General features: G+C 50.1%; 1 protein-coding gene across 3 annotated transcripts in view; it reads left to right on the top strand.

The window, feature by feature from the left end:
• Positions 1–20,493, top strand: part of ARHGAP23 (Rho GTPase activating protein 23) — a 142,640-nt gene that overhangs the window by 8,593 nt on the left and 113,554 nt on the right. Inside the window, exon 1 of one of the 3 annotated variants that reach the window (XM_090044586.1) lies at positions 10,368–10,387. The exons of 1 other annotated variant lie outside the window; for it this stretch is intronic. In XM_090044586.1, the coding sequence (XP_089900712.1) occupies positions 10,370–10,387 (18 nt within the window). In that variant the 5' untranslated portion in view covers positions 10,368–10,369. Of the gene's footprint in view, positions 1–10,367; positions 10,388–17,221; positions 17,331–20,493 lie in introns of those variants that run through there. One more of the 3 variants, XM_090044585.1, reaches the window with a different exon arrangement.

Here is a 20,493-nt window from a genome sequence, read left to right as displayed (position 1 = left end):
AGTCCTAGTGGAGAGAAGGCCCAGGTCATCCTGGGTCGCTGATGTTAATTGGAGTCATGTCACTTCCCTACCCCCACAACTATGAGTTGACCCTGATTAGTTCCCTTTGTGGAGCTATATATTACCATAGATTGGGTGCAAACTCTTCTATGCAAAGAGCTGGGCAATGGATCATCTGTTTTAATTAGCTTGATTCTCTCTTAAGGTCTTATTCACACAGATTTTGTGTTTGTGACTTCCCACCAAAATAGCCAGATTATTTCATCCCTTGTTTAGACCAAAATAGACTGGTAGAAAAACAACATGGTTCATCTTCAATGAATCATTAGATCAAGCTATATAACTCAGGCTTTGCCTCTAATTCAGCTCCCATCCACACACAAAATCCTTTACCTTGAGTTAAATGGTGCTGGTGTTTTTTGCTTTGAGCCAGCTGGCCTGTCACAGGAGAGGAGGTTTTAGAAGATGAAGTGCTGCTGGTGCTTGAGGTAGTGTGCAACAGGGACATGGCAGTTCATATGTTACAACAACTTATCAACTGCTAATCCAATCATTCTTTGCTGCTAATCAAATCCCTGTGTATAGCTGTGTGGTGCTGTTTCTCAGTGTGGTCGCCTTCACTGAAGCTGAGTTATTGGCAGTGAAGAAGATCATCTACAGTAACTTGAACTAAGCATTGTAGGGAAGATCAGGCCTGTGGAATGATCCTGGGCTGAGTTTTGCAATTTGTTTTTCTTCATTTCAAACACTATGATGATGTTCAGGAAATCCAGTGTAAACAGCTTTTTTCTTTCTTTTCTTTTCTTTTGGAACAAGAAAATAGTCTTCTGCAGAATGTGCTATCTAACTTAGGCTGATTGCTTCCATCGCTGCTTCTAGACCAGTGGGTTCTCAACCTTTCAAACTCAATGCACCCCTTGTTAGCTTGAGGCACCTCTTGGAAAATGTGAGCTCTTAGTTTTCACTGTTTTTGACTACAGAAAAATAATGGAGCAATTCCTTTATTGCAAAGAACTCAGAAAGCCCACAACAGGCCAGAATGCTTTTAACACTATGGATTCCTATCTGAAATCTCTGGGTTTATCTTGTGAATAATGTTTGCGCACCTAACAGTGCTAACGTTGTATGGCATGCCATGGCACCCTTGAAAGCATCTCAAGGCACCCTGGGGTGCTGCATCTCCCTAGCTGAGAATCACTAGACAGTTCTAGACAGTTTGCTTTTGTGGCTTGAACCTTAGAATATGGGAGATGAAGAAACAAATGGTCTAGAAAGAAATCTGAAACTGACTGGTTACAATGGGCGGACAGTGAACATGTAGATTAGCTTTTAAAAAATGCATCTCTGTGTTTCTGTTTTATTTTGGCCACAGTCTTCAGAAATGCTCAGCACCCATTCAGGCAGCTCAACCCTTCCAGGTGAGCTAGGTGCATGCTGTGCTTTTGCAAACCTGCCTCTTTTCTAGGTGCCTAGCCTTTCACTTCCCTGGGCCTTTGGTCTGGTCGACACTGACGTGGTTGTGGTGGTAGACAGCTGCTCCCACTGCCAAGGCACCAGAATGCACATACACCCATGTGCCTCTGGGGATTTGTACAGCTCCACTCAGCAGCTGGGCCACCAAGGCATGCAGTGCACCCTGGGAAGGCATCAGCTGCAGCGGGGGGACTGTGGCTGATTGCTCGTGATGTAGGGGTGTCCTCATATACCTCTGTCAGCTGTTGGACAGTGGCGGAAGCCTTGCCCCACTTAGCAGAGGTGAGGTACCTACCAGCAGAAAGGAGGACTCTGCCCTCCACAGAGGGGTTTTGAGTATAGACCTGACATGCTTAGCAGAGCTGTGAAGTGCTGATCTACAGTCCTTTCTCTGCTTCTTAACTCTTCAGTTTCAGATGGTAACTCAGGGGAGCAGACACCATCTCCCTCTCTACGCTATGCCTAGCACATTAAATACTCCCCTTTGTGATCAGCAGCAATAATCTTTGCTAGCAGATGTTCTTGACCTGCTGGTGCAGACAGACTGGAGGTGACAGATCTGGGGGAGGTGCAGTCTTGTGGGTTTTTTCTCCATCTTGGACATTTCTGATGCTCTAGACACCCTTGCCTCACAGTCCTTCATGGTCCTTCAGTGGGTTTGCTCTTGCCCAGGCAGTCAGCTGGTTGTTCTGCTCCTGCATGGTGGTGACAGTGGGGGTATTGACATAAGGGAGCCTTGATACTGAGTATCCCTGCCCAAGATGACTGACATTCACATGCGGCCTGCCAGCCAGTCTTCACCACATGCTCCAGTGGTTGTCTTAGTTCATGTTTATCTTGTGGGAGTGACTGGAGGTAAAACCAGATTGGGTCCTCATTGTGCTTGGTGCTGTATGAAAGTGTCTCAGGAGAGAGCTGCAGCCTCCCAGCCTCTTGGCACTCCAGAGGCCAGTGCTGCATCTCCTGCTGTTCTTGTTAACTATGGGCCTGGTTGCACATTATACTTAGAATATGTTAACTGCACTTAAAATGTGACAATACAGTATCTGGACATTGCAGACTATGCTTAATGGCAACATGGTATAGCACTTTCTTGCCTTCACTTTTTTTTCTCTTATGCAAAGTTTGCATAAGAGAAAAACAAGTGAAGGGAGTGATCCGGCAAGAGGATATAATGAGGCGTGAGCCATTTTAGAAAATTCAGGAAAGAGGGAATGGAAAAAAACCTAGGTTGGAGGTCTTGCTAAATATTGCTTAAAAATATTTAGTGGTTAGACCAGGCTAATTTTAGACCAGGTAAAGTCTATACAGGAGATAAGCAGCAAAACACATGCTAAGTGTGATCATATCATAGCAAAGTAGGACGTTTTGGGGGAGGAGTGTCTCCAGATTGTGTTAAGTAACACATGTTTAGGTATTGTTCAACTGCCCCATGGAGGTAATACCAGCATAGCCTGCTGGTTGTTGATCTCATCCCTGGCACTGCATGGGAGTCTTGAATCAGCTTTGGTATGGTCCCAGGGCTGGGATGGACAGTCAGTTCCAATGCAGTGCCAGGTATGGGACCAACAATTATCTTAAGCTGGCTCACCTTGTCCCATGTTACACTTAGAGATTGTAATAAATTTGACCATACAATGGCTGAGAACATATTCTAACAATTTAAATAAGGCATATGCTAAGTGTCCTGTGCAGTAAGGTTTTTATTGTTGGAGTGCCTAGCAAACTACACCCAGGGCCCCAATGTGCTGGGAGCCAACAAACAGAGCAAGGCAATGAGAACTCCAAGCTCTTTTGGGCAGGAGAGTGATGAGGGGCGATCCCTCCAGGGGCAGGGGGATGACACAGCTGTTCCAGCAGGCTGCACCTTGGCTGGCTGAGTTTTGGGGTGATGGGGGCTTGGAATAATGGCTTTTGGCAACAGCAGAGGTTTGAGCTACACCTACTCCAGATGTTCTTTCCTGGGAGAGTCTATAGCAGCAGGGCCTCCCGGTGTGGATGGTGCCTAAGAGATAGTGGCTGCTCCACAGAGCCTATAGTTTCAGGCAGTGACACGTAGCTGAGGGCCCCCAGTCCATCTGCAGCTCTTCAGTGCGTCACCTGTGGCTCCCAGCAGATAATGGCATTGAAGCTGGGTTTTTCCCATCTTAACTGCACTGCGCTAATTGGATTGATCCTTCCTGCAGTCACGGACTACGCAGCACTTGCTCTCTCCCTTTCAAGGGTAACTAGTGCAAGAGTTTCCTTTTGCACTGTCCTGTTTTGCTGTAGTTTGTCACGGGGCATCCATGCCAGGGTGTCCCTTGCATTACTGCGGACTGCTCCCTTGGCTCCTGAGCCAGGCAGGACTAGGGGACATAATATACTAACTGAAAGGCGTCTTCTGTGGTACATAGCATGCAGATTGTAGGGGGGAGGGAGGGAGAGAGAGAGGGGGTAGTGAGGGCTTGGGGACGGGGGCTGAGGGCTAGGTGCAGAGGGGAGCAGAGGTATGAATGTGATGTGGGCAGACAAGAAGGGGATGGAATATGCCCTCAGCCGTGAGGAGAGGCAAGACTGGTCCCAAAGCCTTGATATGTAGCACTGGGCTGGGTACAGTTTCCCTATCCACCCTACTCCATGGCACCAAGCAAGGGGCAGGTGCTGTTGTGCCAGACAACCCCCACCCCCCTTCCTCTGAGGAGCCCCTGTGGAGCTGGTGATGCTGCGCTGGTTAGGGTTCCCCTGAGGTCCTGTCTCCTCCTGCCCTCGCACCCCCCCTTTGAAGAAAATTAATTAAAAATAGCACTGGTACCAGAGGAAGTAAACAACGCAGCGTTACCATCAGCCCTGGGCTTGGCAGGGCCAAGGCAGCATTGGTGCAAGAGCACCGGAGAGCTGTAGGATGGACGGGGGGCTGGGGCATAGTTAGTGGCTCTTGTTTCCTCCAGTCAGGGCCCTGCTGGTAGAAAGACATGGGTTCTCTTCTGCTTCCCAAGCCCCCTGCCTGTTCACACCTGCCCAGCAGCAGACACTTTGCACAAGCCCTCACTAGAGGGGGCAGTTTCTCCTCTAACGTCCCTGAGCTCAGCAGCTTCTAGCCTGCCTCTTCCCTCTGCTGCCCAGTCTCAGCACCTGGTAGCAGGGACCGTCTCCCTCCCTGCCCACATTGTCCTTGCCTGGGAGGAACCTGCCAGACATACTCCCCTTCCGTCCTGTGGAGGAAGCTGACTCAGGTTGGGGATCTGCAGGGACTTCCCTGGATTCCATGCCAGGCATTTCCAGTGCCCCTAGCTCTGTGCCCAGCACCCCTCGGTCTCCATTGTGAGCTGGAACCGAACCTTGGCTCCGTATCTTGGCTTGGATCTGAGCTGTGCCTCTGCTGTTCCCACGTTGGAGCCTGTTCCTCTTAGTGCTGCAGAGTTGAGAGGGGCTTTGGGACCTGTTCTCAGCCACCGTGTGTGGGGGAAGGAGCAGCAGAGACTATTAACTGCTGCAGCCGATTGCAGTGCCCAGGAGAGCAGGTATGGAGCAGGGAGGCTGGCTCGGGGTTAAGGAATGTGCCCTGCCCACTCCAAGGGACTGAGCTCTGAGCTGCTCAGTTCTCAAGACCTTCTCACTCTCCCTGCCAGCCCCTTTTCTCAGGGCTGTGCAACAGCAGCACAGGTGACTCTCTGGATGAGTGCTGGGGGTGGACAGCCTCTCACAAGCAGGAAATACCATGACCACCAAGCTGATTTTCCCCCTGGCAAGGGAAAACTATGAACATGACAGGGGGCAGTACCCTGACCGAGGTAATGCAATTAAAATGGCACTGTGTAGTGGAGGGTTGCACTCTTATCTGCTTGTGGTCAGGACTCACAGTTAACTTCCTACTTCAACTTCAAGTGGGAGGATCTTGGCTCCCCGCCAGCTTTATGGAAATGAGAGACTCCTCCCTAGCTTGCTTCTGTAGCTGCAAGCGAAATTTGGGGGCATCCAAACCCCAAGCCTCCAGGCTTGGGCCTGCCCATAGGATGTCCAACAAAGGATCTGGAAGTCTCTGAAGCCCCAGGTGGGGGTGGAGGATGCTTGCCAGTAGCAGGGCCACATACGGTTCTTGAATGATTCATATGGATTTGGAATTGATTTGGCTGATTTGACTTGGGACATGAAAACTTTTCCATAAAAACAAACAAACAAACAAACAAAAACTCCCACAAGCTTACCTGGCAGGGGAAATACCATGACCATGATGGTGGGAGGAGAAGTATTCTGACCGAGGTAATGCAATTAAAATGGCACTGTGTAGTGGAGGGTGCACCTTTGTCTGCTTGTAGAGAGGACTTCTTACAAGAGCCTCATAGTTAGCTTCCAGTGGGAGGATCTTGGCTACATGCCAACTTTATGGAAATGGGAGACTCCTCCCTAGCTTGCTCCTGCAGCCATACAGCTGAAGGCAAGCGAAACTCAGGGACATCCGAACCCCAAGCCTTTGGGCTTGGGCTTGCATGTAGGATGCCTGACAAAGGAATTGGAAGTGTCTGAAGCCCCAGGCTAGGGTGGAGGATACTGCTGGTAGCAGGACCACATATGGTTCCTGAATTATTCAAGCAGATTTGGATCTGATCTGGCTAAAATTTTTCTTTAAAAAAAAAAAAAAGAAGCTCCCATTGGGTGTGGTGTTCCTGTGTCTCCCAGGACCAGACACAGGGATCTCTAACCATCTCCATGCTAGACCTGGGGGTCTAGCCAGGTAGAGGCACAGCATGTACCTCAAGCACCTCCCAGCCCCTTTCCTCCTCATCCCAGCTCCATGCAGAGGTTTCTGTAGTAGTTACACCTCTTTCCTAAAGCCCACCCAGGGGCTCCACAGCTGGGGAACTCCACTTGCTTGCCCCACCCATGGCTGAGCTGATTTCTGGCCCTAAGATGCATGCAGGGAGACAGGCAAGGGCTGTCAGTCTCAACCTTCCTCTGATTGCAGAATGGGTCCTGGGAGGTTGGTTGCCTGGAGCAGTTTGGAAAGTAAGTTCTACCCAGTTGGTGCCTGTCAGAAGGCTGGGAGCAAGGCTGAAAAGCAGTCGTGCAATAGCTGCAGGCAAACAAAGTGGCCTCCTGCTTGGAGTCTTCAAAGTGTTTTATAGGCATGCATGAGGTTATTAGCGCTGCTTTAGAGATCGGGAAGGTGAGGCACAGAGAGCCCAAAGTCGCACAATGGCTGAGTCTGGACCAGAACCCAGGAACCCTGCACCCCCCCCTCCCCTAAGGACTAGATCACCTTTCTTTCACAGTCAGGGCAGGAGCTCAGGAGTCCTGGCAGCCAGACCCATACGCAAAGCAGTATGCCAAGTGTTGCAGATCTAGCAATACAGCTATAGAGTCCTGATGCTCCACCTCCTCTGTTAATCATTCGATAACATTGCCACTTTTCAGTCAGGACCAAAGAGCTTGTGTGGTCACTCGGGTTCAAAGGGAAGTGGCACAGATATGTGCACACCAGTTTGTCAAGGCCCTGACATCAGTCCAATGCAGCGAAGGCATCACCCAAGAGGCAAGATGCTGCCCACTATGCATTTGTATTGGGAAGCCCCAGGCTGGCACAGATAATAGCCAAGACTATGCTGTGAGGAGGCAGGCGTGTGTGTTTGGAGGGGAGTGGAGAGTTTGTCCATTGTGGACATAGACTGATAATTTATATCCAGGATATGATCTCACTTCCCTTCTTGCAGAAGGATGGGAAGGGGCACCAGGGCCAGCGTGAACAGATGGAAAATCTGAGCAGGTGGCAGCTGGGCAGACACCCCAGCCAGACACGCCCTGTGCCCCCTGGGGGAAGCAGTCTGGCCCCTCTCCACTGAAGGGCTCTGGGAATGGCTTGAGATTAGATTGGATTGTTCCTTGCATCTGAAATACAGTACAGAGGTTTCCTGGAAAGTCTTTCCAGGGAAGACTGTGCTGAGGGCTGCAGCTGGGCCAGCGGGCAGCTGCCTCTCTCTCCTCTCCTTTATGCTAATGGTTTTGCATCACAGGGAACCCTAGAAAATGAACCTTAAGAACTGCTGCATGGGGGAAAATGAAAGGGCTCCTCCAATTGCAGTGCCTTAGAAGTCAGACAGGGCCTAGCTGTGTTGCTTCTCAGGCTTCTGCACCACTGGATTCTCACCTCGGACAGTGTTACTCTGTGGGGGGAAGGGCTTGGGGCAAAGTAAGAGGCTGTAGGAAGTGCCTTCAGTGATTTATTGCTATTTGTAGTCCTGGAGGCACCAGCTGAGATCAAGGTCCTGTTGTGCTAGGTGCTGTACGTACCCATAGCATGAGACAGCCTTCTCGAAATAGCAGCAGGCAGGCAAGCAGGCGCAGAAAAAGGGAAGTGACTTGTCTACCATCACCCAGCAGGTCAGCCGTGGTCCCTGGACTAGTATCTGGCTTAGGTTCCTAGACAACTGCTAAATCCTACTCAAGATGTGGCTGTATTTCAGAGATGGTGATCAAAGTGTGCGTGTGGGGGGGGGGGGTCGGGAGGTCCTGCTTATGTTCATGTTATGTAAGTTAGAAGCTTTGAGGAGCTTCCAGGGTGAAATAGAAAAGGGAAACATTAGGTGCTAATATCATTGGAACGTATGTATAGCAGCCTGTTGTCTGGATGGAGAAACTCTGTGAGGTATGAGCAGTATGGAGCTAATGACACACAGTTAACTGTTTTAATTCTGTCAAGGAGGAAACAGTGAACAGTGAGGGAGTCGGCAGCAAAGCGGGGACCCAGGAATCCTGTGCCATTTTTGCTGGGAAGTGATGAAGCTGATCACTGGGTCTTTGACTCTTAGGAAAGTTACTAATTGCATCGTCTAGCACCCTAAAACTCTACCAGACTTCACCCCAGTAACACTCAAGCCAGTAAAACCTGCCCCGGAAAGCATTGGCTTAGGTTGCCCACTGACATATCCCAACTTTTTCCCAATGCTGTCCCCAGAGTTGGGGTTTCAGGTTGAAGATGAAACGCAGCTGCCCTACCTGGCCCTAAGCTGTGTAAAAGGCAGCTGCAGGGCACAGGGTGGGCAGGTAAGGAAGAGAGTGGTGAAAGGGAACGAAGAAGCAGCAGTCTAGGGGGGATGCTAAGCTTTAGGGATGGAGGATTTTGGCCAGGACTTAACTTGCCAAGTGGCAGGGTCTGTCAGTCTATTCCCATTTGTATCCAGCCCCATTCATATCTGTCTGTTGGTCTGCATATTTTCATTTATATCCATCTATCAGTCCCCATTCATTTCTGTCTGTGATTGGCTGTCCGTCCATCCAACCTCCTTCCTACCCACCCACACCATGTCTGTCTGTCTGTGTTCTCATGTTCATGCCCGTCACCACAGGATTTGCCCTGTGAGACCATTTTTGACTATTTTTGGTGGCTTGAGTGGGGGCAGTGCCTATATGTCCCCTTGTCTTCCCTATGCCACCCCTCTCCCTTCACCCCATTTCTCCTCCAGCAGCTGATATAAGCAAAGCCTAAGTCCCCCCATCTCTTTTGGATTCATTTCTGAGCCCTGAAGCAACACATTGGGTGGAAATGGATTGCGAGGAGGAGACTGGCAGGAAGGGAAGGAACTGAGACAACAGAAAAGACGAGATGGGCAGCATGGAAGAAGGGAGCGAGACACAGATGACAAGGAGGTTGAAGAGAGGCAGAAATAGCAGGACAGACATACAAGGAGGGTGGTGGAGATGCAGGCCTCAAATCAGGGAAGGGGTTTGCTGGGTGCCTCAGGAATGGTGGGACATCTCTTGGCTCTGGGACAGAGAGCTTCTTCACATTTTTGGGGTGCCAGCAGGCAGGTGCACACCTTCCCATTGCACTCTCTCCAAGCATGTGTACCTGGGGAGGGGAGCTTTCTGCCTTGCTGTCCCCCCATGGGAAGGAAGTGAGCCATCACTCATATCTGACTGTTTATTCCCTCCAGCTTATACCTGCTGGGAGAGGAAAGGTTCCTCATGGCTCAGCTCATTGCTTGAGTTCAGTAGAAGTCACTGGGCACTCCCAAAGTTGTCCGGGGGAAGGGGCTGCTACATTGGCTTTCCCTGATCCGTGATCCCAAGAACTTTTGCTGTGTCTCAACTAGCACCATGAGCCATGGTGGGACTCCAAGGCTGGTCAAACCCAACCTGTCTAGCTGCCATGGGGCCAGAATCCCCACAAGAGCTGATCTTCCATGTACAACCCTAAAGAAGAAGCTGATTTTCATGTGTGCTTCGCACCCAGCATGGCCTGTTGTAGCACCAACAGCCTGATTCTCAGCAGCTGTTAGCACCCTCTGTGCCCAGCTCTTAGGAAAATTCCAGCCACTTCTTTCAGTGCCTACATGAGATGGTATCTTTCTTGACAGCCTAGCCTATCTGGTGGATGCCAAGTTTTTGAACATGTGGCCTGCAGTAGTTAAAACACCAGCACCTGGGCTCCATCCGTATTTTCACCACTGCGAATGTTGGCATGGCTACAGCAGTGGGAGAGCTCCCAAAAGTTGTCAGCAGAAACAAGGCCCTCCTCCCCCAACTCTGCATGGTTGTTTTTGTCTCAAGTTTTTTCAGCCTTGGGGGAGTCGTCCCAGGTCTGTATCCTGGCAGGGCTGACTCACCCCTTTTGCCCTTGTCAGCTAGATCTCATCGGATTTCATGCTCTTCACTCTGCGTGTGGGATCCTTCAGACGGGACCTTGAAAACCAACATCCTCTCTGTTCCCCATGGACATTAAGGATCCCACAGCCCATTTCCTAAGAACAGTGGCTTGCCTTGATCCATCCCTTTGTCTTTCTCTTGCAGCGGGCCATGAAATGCTGTCAGCTGCCATATCCCATCCCAGAGGTGGCTGCATTTCAGCCGTGCTGTGAATAGATAACTTGCAGATTGCTGTTAATTGCAACACAGCAGGCTCTGGAACAGATAGAGGTAGATGCTCTCCAAACTCATGGTAAGAGACTGTTCTTAATCTTTAGCGTTTTCAGACAAAGCAGACAGTGGGCAGAAAGGGAAATGGAGCACAGAGAGGGGAAAATAGCTTGTCCAAGGTCACCCAGCAGGTCAGCGGACTGTAGCCTAGGTTTAGTGTAGTCCAGCCAAATGCCTGATTCACTGACCCTCAGTGCTTGGCTCAGCTCTTGGCTTCTCCAGCCAGACAATAGCGTTTGCCCAGTAGAAGCTGGGTTTCTTTTCTGGTCCCTCATTCGCTCCCTAATCTTTGTGAGTTCATTCATGGGGTGAGGGGCTAGAAGAGCAGAACGCCCTCCCAGGCTAGCATTGTTCTATTTTATTTTCAGTTGAAATTTGTATTTCAGTCAGGCTTTTTTGGTGGTGGTGGTTGTGTGTGTGTTGTTTTTTTTTAATGCCTTAAGGAAATAGTTGTTGATATAAACTTTTTAAATTGTTTCATGGAAAATTTATACAAGATGTCTGTGTTTATGTTGCGTGTGTGTATGTGAGAGAGAGCGAGGCAAAGATTAACATCTTTGACCATTTACCAATCCGTGCAAGGAAAAGTTTAGTTAAGGAAGAAAAACAGTGCTTGGCAAAAGCCTGAAGAACTGTGGACCCATCTACAGCCCTTTGCTTGCCCACCCCTGATTAATGCTTTCACTACCAGAGTGGAGTGCATTTTCATCTCTAAGTGCTTTAGAAGTCTTAATTAATTAAGCTATATTATCCCACACCTCACCCCTGAGTTAGGGTTATGATCTCTGTTTTACAGATGGGAAACTGCGGGACCCAAGGCCACAAGCTCTGCTGGGTTAAATCAGTGCAAGTCTGTTGAAATAAGGATTGAGCCCAGTGGAGCATCTGGCCTGGAGAGTTAAAGGGACTTGTATAAGGTCACACACTGAGCTGGTCAGAGAGGTGGGATTGAAACCCAGCTTTCTTGCTCCCTTTCTGGCTATAGGTCTGTTGGAGAAAAGTGTGGCCTGCTAGTTAGGATTGGGGATCAGGACTAACTCCCAGTGACTCCCCATATGAGCTGAACAAGTCACTTCCCTGCTCTGTGCCTCAGTTTCCCTATCTGTAAATGTGGGGTGAGAGCTGATGAGCCCCTCACACTGTGTGGCAGGTCATTGCCCTTACTGTGTACAATGCTTTACACACTATGTAAAATGTCTCCAAACATTAGGGGCCAGACCCACAGCCACTGGGGTTCAATGAAAATCGCTCTGTTGTCTTAATCTGAGCCATGCCATTTAACACTAGAGTAAGAATTGGCTCTTTATTTTTAAAGAGATACTCCCTGTGTGGAGCTAGGTGGCTTTGAATATTCTGTGCTGCATAAAAACCAAGAAGGGAGAGGAAGCCGAAGCTCCCAGCATTCAGTCTGCCTCTCTTAGAGGCTTTGCTTATTTATGTGTGCGAATGATGAGTTTCCATGGGAACTGCTTCCCTCCCATTTCTTCTGCTTTTCTTGCTATGATTTCCTTTGGCCAGGGTGAAGGGTGTTACGATGATGATACCCAGGCAGTGGAATGAAAGGAGGCACTGGCAGGTGGTGTGATCGTGTGGCTGTGATGGTAGCTTGGGATAGTTGTGGATGGGGACTGGTCACATGAGGGGTGGCTTCAGACCTGCCAGCTTCCTGGCAGTGGGACTTATGCTGAAGCTCTTATCTTGCTCTGAGTATGTCACGTTTCATTGACATGCCTGAGGTTGTTCTGCCAGGCTTTGGCTCCCCAGTGACTGCCTCTCCCTGGGGCTGCTTTTTTCTGTTTGTTTGTACTAGAAGCTCCCTGCTAATGATACCAAGAATTTTTTTCTTTTCTCAAACACACAGAGGGCGCGTTTACATATTCATTAATGTGTTATAATTGTGGTGCATTAAGTTTAGTAACAGGTACTAATTTAATGCGCCATAATCAGTTCATCTGCATTAGTGCAGATGAACGCTTTTTAGATGATGCTTAATGCCCATTGGATTAATATACTGTGCGTTAGCGCAGATGAATGCTTTTAAAGAGATGTTTCGTGCCCATTGGACTGATTTGACTGTGTATTCATGCAGATGAATGCTTTTTGTCAGCTGTGCTAATGCGCAATAGAACAGGCAGTAAGCATTTTATGTAGACATGACCAGAGTTAACAAACTGAGCTTTGTTCTTTCAGCTGTGTGGTGGGATAGTGTTATAATCCCCATATTACATATGGGGGTAGCTAGGCCATAAAGAGGGTAAAGGATTTCCATCAAGGTCATAGGATGGATCAGTGGCAGAGCCAGGAAGAAAACCCAGGAGTCCTGGCTTTTAGTTCTCAGCTGTGAGTACCAAGACTTGCTGGTGGCCAGTTCCCAATTGTTATCACTGTAGCAGTAGTCCTCAATCCATGAGCATGTTGCCTGTGAGCCCCTCCAATGATGCTCACACCCACAGGAAATATTGCTTGCCACATCTTCTTTCAGTTGGGCAGTAAAAGCAAAGCATGATGTAGCCTGCAGCACGTTGCTTGCACAAGAGCCAGGAGAGATGGGAGACTACTGCACTATAGACTCTGAGAATTAGAAATCGAACCTAGGAGTCCTGACTGGTAGCTCCCAGTGATCAAAACTTGATCAAATTTCTTCTTGGACTAGGATGGTAACTCAGGAGTCCTGGCCCTTGGTCTGTTTTGATCTCAAGGCAAAGGCTGCCTTTAGCTCCAGCATTCTCTATGCTTGTAGCTTTTAATTTCTCCCCCCACCCAGCCCAGCCTGGATCTCTCCATCCAGAAAGGCATGGGCACTATTCCTCCCTTACTTCCCATGCCTTGTTTTGCTTTTCCTGTCACATGCCTTTCCATTTCCTCTCTGCTGGATTAGTTTGCCTGCCTCCCACTCACACCTCCCCAGAGTGAGTGATGGCAGAAAAGCTTTGTGAAAGGGGGAGATGACTAGCTCAGCTAGGGCTGGCTCTGGCAGGAAGGAAGGTGACGCTGGCAGGTTGGGCTGCATGATAAGGGCTAAAGCCCTGATTCTTCATCCGTGCTGGCCTGAATTGAAATAGCTTCATTAAAGTGATTGGAGATATGATCCTGGAAGAGGGTTGTGTCCTGGAGATTCTGCTATGAACTGATATCAGGAGAAATTAGGGGGATTAATAGTGACATTGAAACACTGTTCACTACATATTCCAGGAACTCTCTGGTGGAGGATAATACTGGCTTGCACAGCACACAAGGGGACTGATTCTCCATTTGCACAGTCATTTACACTTATGCAAAGTGGGCGTGAGAATGCTTTCAAATCAGAGTGTACTTAGAAGATGGTCCCCTAGGGCACTGGGAGTCCTCCTGGTCTCCATGATGAGAAGTGCTAGATACCCAGCCATTTATTTATACTGCTCGTTAAGCACTTGTTCCAGGAGAGAGAGAGAGAGAGAGTGCGCGAGAGAGCGTGTGTGTGTAGATTGAGTGTAGATGGAGGGGTAGGTTACTTCTGTTGCTGGTTGCGGTTTATTTCAGGGATGAGGTTTTCGAAATGAAATGAAATCATCTTCAGAATTGTCTGTGGATGCTAAGTGCACACAGTGGGGGTCAGCTTTTCAGACCACCTCTGTGAGCCTGCCCTAACTGCTGTCTGTTTATGGTACTTAATACAACCCTTAGAAACATGGCACATCCTGATATTCCACAGAGGGAGGGGCAGTGGTATCGCAGTGTATGCTGGATATTAAGTCACCCACATACTAAAATCAAAATCTGGAAGCCAAATGCCAGATATGTGGGGAGCCGGAGGAAAAGCAAGGGCAATGTTGGACCTCTGCTAAACCAGATGGAGCAACTGACAACTGACGCCCAGGAAAAAGCCAACCTATTAAATAGGTACTTTGCGTCAGTCTTTCATCAGTCCCATGGGATGCCCATGCCTGCTATGGGACAGGGAGATCCGGGTGATGGGGATCCCCTACCCTCCATAAATGCTGACCTCGTGAAGAAACACGTTGAGAAGCTGGATACCTTCAAGTCAGCTGGCCCTGACAATCTGCACCCCAGGGTACTCAAGGAGCTGGCGAGCGTCATAGCCCAGCCCCTGGCACAGATCTGTGAAAACTCCTGGCGCTCTGGTGTAGTGCCCGAAGACTGGAAGAAGGCCAATGTGGTGCCGATCTTCAAGAAAGGGAGGAGAGTGGATCCGGCTAACTACAGGCCCATTAGCCTGCCTTCTGTCCTGGGGAAGATCTTAGAAAAGTTTATTAAGGAGGCCATCCTTGAGGGACTGGCCCAGGCTAACATCCTAAGGGACAGCCAGCATGGGTTTGTTGCGGGTAGGTCTTGTTTGACCAATCTCATTTCCTTCTATAACCAGGTGACCTATCACCTGGACAAGGGAGAAGAGATTGATGTCATATATCTTGACTTCAAAAAAGCTTTTGATCTGGTATCCCATGATCACCTCTTGGCCAAACTGGCCAGTTGTGGCCTTGGCTCCACCATGATCCGCTGGCTGGGAAACTGGCTCCGTGGTCGGACCCAGAGGGTTGTGATTGATGGCAGTCACTCATCGTGGTGCCCTGTGACCAGTGGGGTCCCTCAAGGCTCTGTCCTTGGACCCATACTGTTCAACATCTTCATTAATGATGTGGACATTGGAGTCAGGAGTGGACTGGCCAAGTTCGCCGATGACACCAAACTTTGGGGCAAAGCATCCATGCCAGAAGATAAGCGTGTGATCCAGGCTGACCTGGACAAGCTCAGCAAATGGGCAGACGAGAACCTCATGGTGTTTAACACCGAAAAATGCAAGGTTCTCCACCTTGGGAGGAAAAACCTGCAGCTTCCTTATAGGCTCGGCAGTGCTATGTTGGACAGCACTACAGAAGAAAGAGACTTGGGGGTCATCATTGACCACAAGATGAACATGAGCCTGCAATGCGATGCTGCGGCTAGTAAAGCGACCAAAACGCTGGCTTGCATCCATAGATGCTTCTCGAACAAATCCCGGGACGTCATTCTCCTCTTGTACTCGGCCTTGGTGAGGCCGCAGCTGGAGTACTGCGTCCAGTTTTGGGCTCCACAATTCAAAAAGGATGTGGAGAATCTTGAGAGAGTCCAGAGGAGAGCCACGCGCATGATCAGAGGTCAGGAAAACAGATCTTACGATGACAGGCTGAGAGCCATGGGACTCTTTAGCCTGGAAAAGCGTAAGCTCAGTGGTGATCTGATGGCCACCTATAAGTTTATCAGGGTGACCACCAGGATCTGGGGGAACGTTTGTTCACCAGAGCGCCCCAAGGCATGACGAGGTCGAACGGTCACAAACTCCTGCAAGACCGTTTCAGGCTGGACATAAGGAAGAATTTCTTTACTGTCGGAGCCCCCAAGGTCTGTAACAGTCTGCCAGTGGAGGTGGTTCAAGCACCTACATTGAACACCTTCAAGAGTAAATTGGATGCTTATCTTGCTGGGATCGTATGACCCCAGCTGACTTCCTGCCCTTTGGGCAGGGGGCTGGACTCGAGGATCTCCCGAGGTCCCTTCCAGCCCTAATGTCTATGAAATCTATGAAAAGCATTGTATTATGCCACTGCGTACCAGCATCTTGTTTTAAAGCATTAGCTGCTTATTAGAATCAAATCTTAAATCATACTCTAATAGCTGGTGGGGAAAAAACATAGACTCAACAGTTAAACAAACAATGAAGTACCAAAACTGCACAGAGCTTCTTGTTGGGGCCACACATGGGCTTTTCACTTTGCTTTGCTGCTGCTTCTAAGAAATCACCAGTTGCCAAAATCAAAACTGCTTTGTCCAGGGTGAGCCTAATAATTGGTGAAAATGATATCCTCATTTTGTGGAGGGGGAACCATGGTAGAGAGATCAAGTGCCTCACTTGCTCAAAGTGATGGAGGGAGCCTGTCGTACAGCAGGGAATTGAACCCACATCCTAGACTAGTGCCTAAGCCACTGGCCTGGCCTTTGCTTGTTGAAGCCTTGAGCACTCTGAGATGTTTTTTGCCTTCCCTGGGAGTCATGGGGTGGATTAGTTTATTTTAGTGAAGTGCATCAAAATGATTAAGGATGGCTTTGATTCGGAGATACAAACGGCCGTTTTGTGGGACAGGGTTGGGGAACGGGGCAGTGCAGAAGCTGCCCAGCATTTGGTGGCTGGCCTATACATTTTCATCCGTACTCTGGTGCTGGGCGTCATTCCTGCACCCAGGGAGCTGTTCCATCAGCGTTGGGCAAAGCTGCGCCTGGCAGGAAGGCGCAGAATAGGCGAGCAGTGCCCCGTGGCCTGTGCTGGGCAATGCCAGGGTGTCTCTGGGGGCTCTTGCTCCCACTGCTCTGGCCCCTCTTGGCGTCTGCTGGAGCCTGCTACGAGAATGATGCTGGCTGCTCCTCACGTCACCAGTCCTTCCCACCCTGGGCCAGTCCCTCTGCGGGTCTGCCTCTTGCCGTCTGCCTGCGGGTCTCTGCTCCCCCCACCCCCAGCTCATTGTTTCTGCTGCTCGCTGCCCTTGCTGGTGCCTGCCTGTGCCGGCCCCTGCTCCGGCCATCCCCGCCTCGGTGCCAGCCTGTGCTCGGCTTGTCCCCGGTGTGTCCTGCTCTCTCTCCCGGGGTGTGTCCCTCTCTTTGTCTTCTGTCCTGGCGCGTCCAGTTCCTCTGCCTGTCCCGGTGCACTCCCGGGCTCGGTTGCGGGGTCCGCCTGCCTGTCTGTGCCAGCCCTGTCCTTGCCTGGTGTCCATCCGTCCGCCCGCCTGCCCTTGCCTGTGCCCGGACCTGCTCCCGCCCTTGATCGGCTTAGGGCGGGCGCTGCCCCCGCCCCGCCCCGCCAGGGCCCGGAGGAGGCGGAGCCGCGGCCGCCCCAGCCCGCTCTGCCGCGCCCGCTGGTGCCCAGCGCCGCCGGCTCCCCGATGAATGGAGTCGCCTTCTGCCTGGTCGGGATCCCGCCGCCCCGGAGCGCCGAGGTGCGGGCGCGGGGGGCGGGGCGGGGCTGGGCGCCCCCCGGGGGAGCTGCCTGAGGAGGGGTGCTGGCCAGGGGGCAGCCACCGCCGGGCTCCGCATCACGAAGGGCCCCGGGAGCTGACACGGTGCCACTGGTTTTGGGGCGGGGGGAGGCAAACAGGCGGGCGCTGGCAGTGCTAGGGGGGCTGGCGTAGGCGCGGGGCATGGGGCGGTTGCCTGCCTGCGAGGGGGACCAGCTGGCCGGCACCTGTGTTTTCGGGAAATTGGTTTCGTCAGGCGCCCAGGAAACGGTTTCTGATTTGCAGCTGTTTCCCCTGCCCCCCAGCCCCAGAACCGTGCGCTCCTCCACATCTCGCTTCCTCTGAAACTTCCAGGGGCTTTGTCTCCGCTCCTGACCTCTCTGTGGAGAGAGGTTCCCGGCCGTCCCAAGCCATCTGGCTCAGCCCGCGTGGAGTCAGATGAGAAATCCACAAGAATGTGCTGTGCCATGGTCCCCTTTGGCTGGATGAGGGTTTTTTGGTTATTTTGGCATAAAGTTTGGATGCCTCTATGCTAAGGCTCACTCTGAAACAGTTCCTCCCTTCCCCCCTGCCATTTAGACTTACCAGTTTTGTAGTTCAGTAGACTTGAAACACCTCTGCCCCTCATGGTGATAAGCTTGGCAATGACAGTTCTGCATCAGACAGGGCATCAGCGGAGCTGTAAAACCAATGGAGGATCTGGCCTACTGAATCCAGCTACACAGGGCAGAGGCAATGCAGCGTAGAAAGTGGCAGCATTATTCATGAAGTAAATCATATCTATCTCACCCCTTTTGACTACCTCTCCAGCCATCTGCCCTGTTAGGGCCAGGCCTGGGAAAAGTGGCTGAGTGTCTTTGAGGCCCCTTTTAATGCAGTGGAAGCAGAGGGGAGTATGAAGTTCAGCTCCTGTGTGAGCAGCATGCTGTGCTCATGCCAATAAAACTTTTCTGCCATGCCACGGCAAAGGTGTTGCCTCTTAAATGTGCATAGCTTAAATTGTTTGTGTTGGGTATTACCTTAGAGCAATCGAAAGGTGTGGGTGTGGGTAGGAAGGCTGTCAGAGATGGGCATGTGTGGGGTGTGGATAGAACAAGAACGCACTGAGGTTTGCACTCCAAAAGACCTGAGGGAACTCGGCTTAGAAGATTTCTTGCTTCTGTCCCTCTTGCCACTTTTCTCTGGGTGTTGGGTATGTGGATGAAGCTTAGAGGCCAGACTGGCTTTGAGATGTGAGGCCAGAGGGACATAGCTTCTGTTAATTTCTATGAAGCTTCCTCTTCCCTACCTCAGAGCTGAACTTGGTCTGTATTCCTTTGTTGCTAGTTATTTAAATTTAGCCCTTCCAACCACCGGATGGCTCTAATAACCAGCCTCTCGGCTCAGGATCAGACAGCATGTGCAAAATGCTTGGGAGGTGTTTGGTATAAAGACTGATTATTCTCATTGTATCTATTCCATTTCTTTGAAGCTTGCCTCTTATCGGTGACAGTTTGCACCTTAATATACAAAGCAGCCTGAGGGAGTTAGGCTCTCAACTCCTATGGCTCCTTTGAAATCTCTCTTTATTGTAATTGTTTTTGGAGGTAGTTATCTGTGCTTTAAAAGGGCTCCCTTCCAGCAAGGGAGGCATTGTGATCTAATGGGAAGAGAAGAGTGGGGGGTGACGCACTGGAAGTTAGGTGGCCTTTGTCATGTTTCAGATTCTGCTACCAGCTTGTTATGGGATCTTAGGCATGTTATTTTACCTTCTGTTTGCCTCAGTTTTTCCGTCTGTAAAAAGGAGAGCTGATATGCATGGCAATCCTCTGGGCGTATTGCTTATTGTGCAGCTGCGTATTCTGCAGCTGCTTGTTGCAAATTTGTTCTTAGCAGTGGTCAAGAAATGCCTGGAAAAAACTCTAGCGAGTGGGAGGAGGCCCGTCTTTTCTTGTGTACCTGCCATCTCTTTTGCCTATTTACAGTAGTTGCTCAGCAAATTTTGAGTTTCTTAATAGTGTGAGGAGAGAGATTAAAAAAACCAAAACCTTATGAACTTGAAATACAGGAAAAGTTTGTGTAGGAGCCTGCTGTGCGGTCCAGGGCTGAGCATTTGAACCTGGCACTAGAGTCCTTATTGTGTAGCTCTCCTGGCAGTGGAAGGCTGGAAAGCTGAGTCTTAAGATACATTGCCCAGCAGTAGCATCCATCACAGATGCTGCGTTGCCCTGTGACCCTCCTGTTTGGCTGGGGAACTCCCACCCATTATTAATTTTAATGTTTAACTCAGGAGCTTGCTATGCTGGCTCTCAAGCCCCTGTTGCAGGTTTGAGCTCTGGCATCTGTTTAGTGTGAGCTGGAAAGCCAGCAACCTGGGGGGCAACAGGTTGCTGTTCACCAGCAGTCTGGGTGTTTCGTGCAGTTTGAAGGCCGCTGTCTGTACCCTGATGTTGAGTTGGAACACAGTGCCTGTCTTCTTCAGCCTTGCACATGTGTGCTGTACGCTTGCTTTTTCTCCCCGCTTTTCAGAAGCAATTTTGAATGATTTTTAGTCTCCCGAGAATGACAGAATAGTAGCACGGCCTGGAGTTGGCTGATAAGAAGTTTGTGTTGCCATCCAGGCTGCAGTGTTCAAGCGTGGAAAAACGAATGGTATTATTTTACCCTGCAAGTAAGAACAGAACTTAGCTGACATGGAGAGGTGTGTGGCTTTGCTGTTGGCTTAACTTTTTGTATGTAATGATGAAGGAGGGTCCAGGTAAAACTTCTTTGCTTGGAGTAGATGGTCAAGCTTGACTGTCCCAGCAGTGCCTCTTGATGGGTGGATGTGCCTGTGTGTATTAAGGTGTCTCTGGGCAAATATTTACTGTGTTTCATGAGCCTTGAACAAGAAATATCAAGAATTAGTCATGCGGGAGTACTGCCACAGCTGACCTCTGCTTACCCTTTCCCAATGGGTGCCAGAAGATTCTTTTATGCTAAGGGTAGCTTCCTACCTTGTCTTGCATGCTGGCAGTGTGATTGGGGAGGAAGTGAGGGTAGTGAGTCTCTTCATTCTCAGTGTGCTTGCATAGCAGCTGTATAGGATGCCACGCAGGCTCTACCTTGGGTGGTAGCCCAGCCTGGATAACAGGCTCAATTGTACTCTGTTTGGGTGGGTCATGCC

Source organism: Crocodylus siamensis, chromosome 4 (genome assembly GCF_052110815.1).
Source record: "Crocodylus siamensis isolate JL-2025a chromosome 4, ASM5211081v1, whole genome shotgun sequence".
In the NCBI taxonomy this organism is placed as follows: Eukaryota; Metazoa; Chordata; order Crocodylia; family Crocodylidae; genus Crocodylus; species Crocodylus siamensis.
Note: the sequence above shows the minus strand (reverse complement) of the source record. Positions and strands in the feature narration are given on the sequence as shown.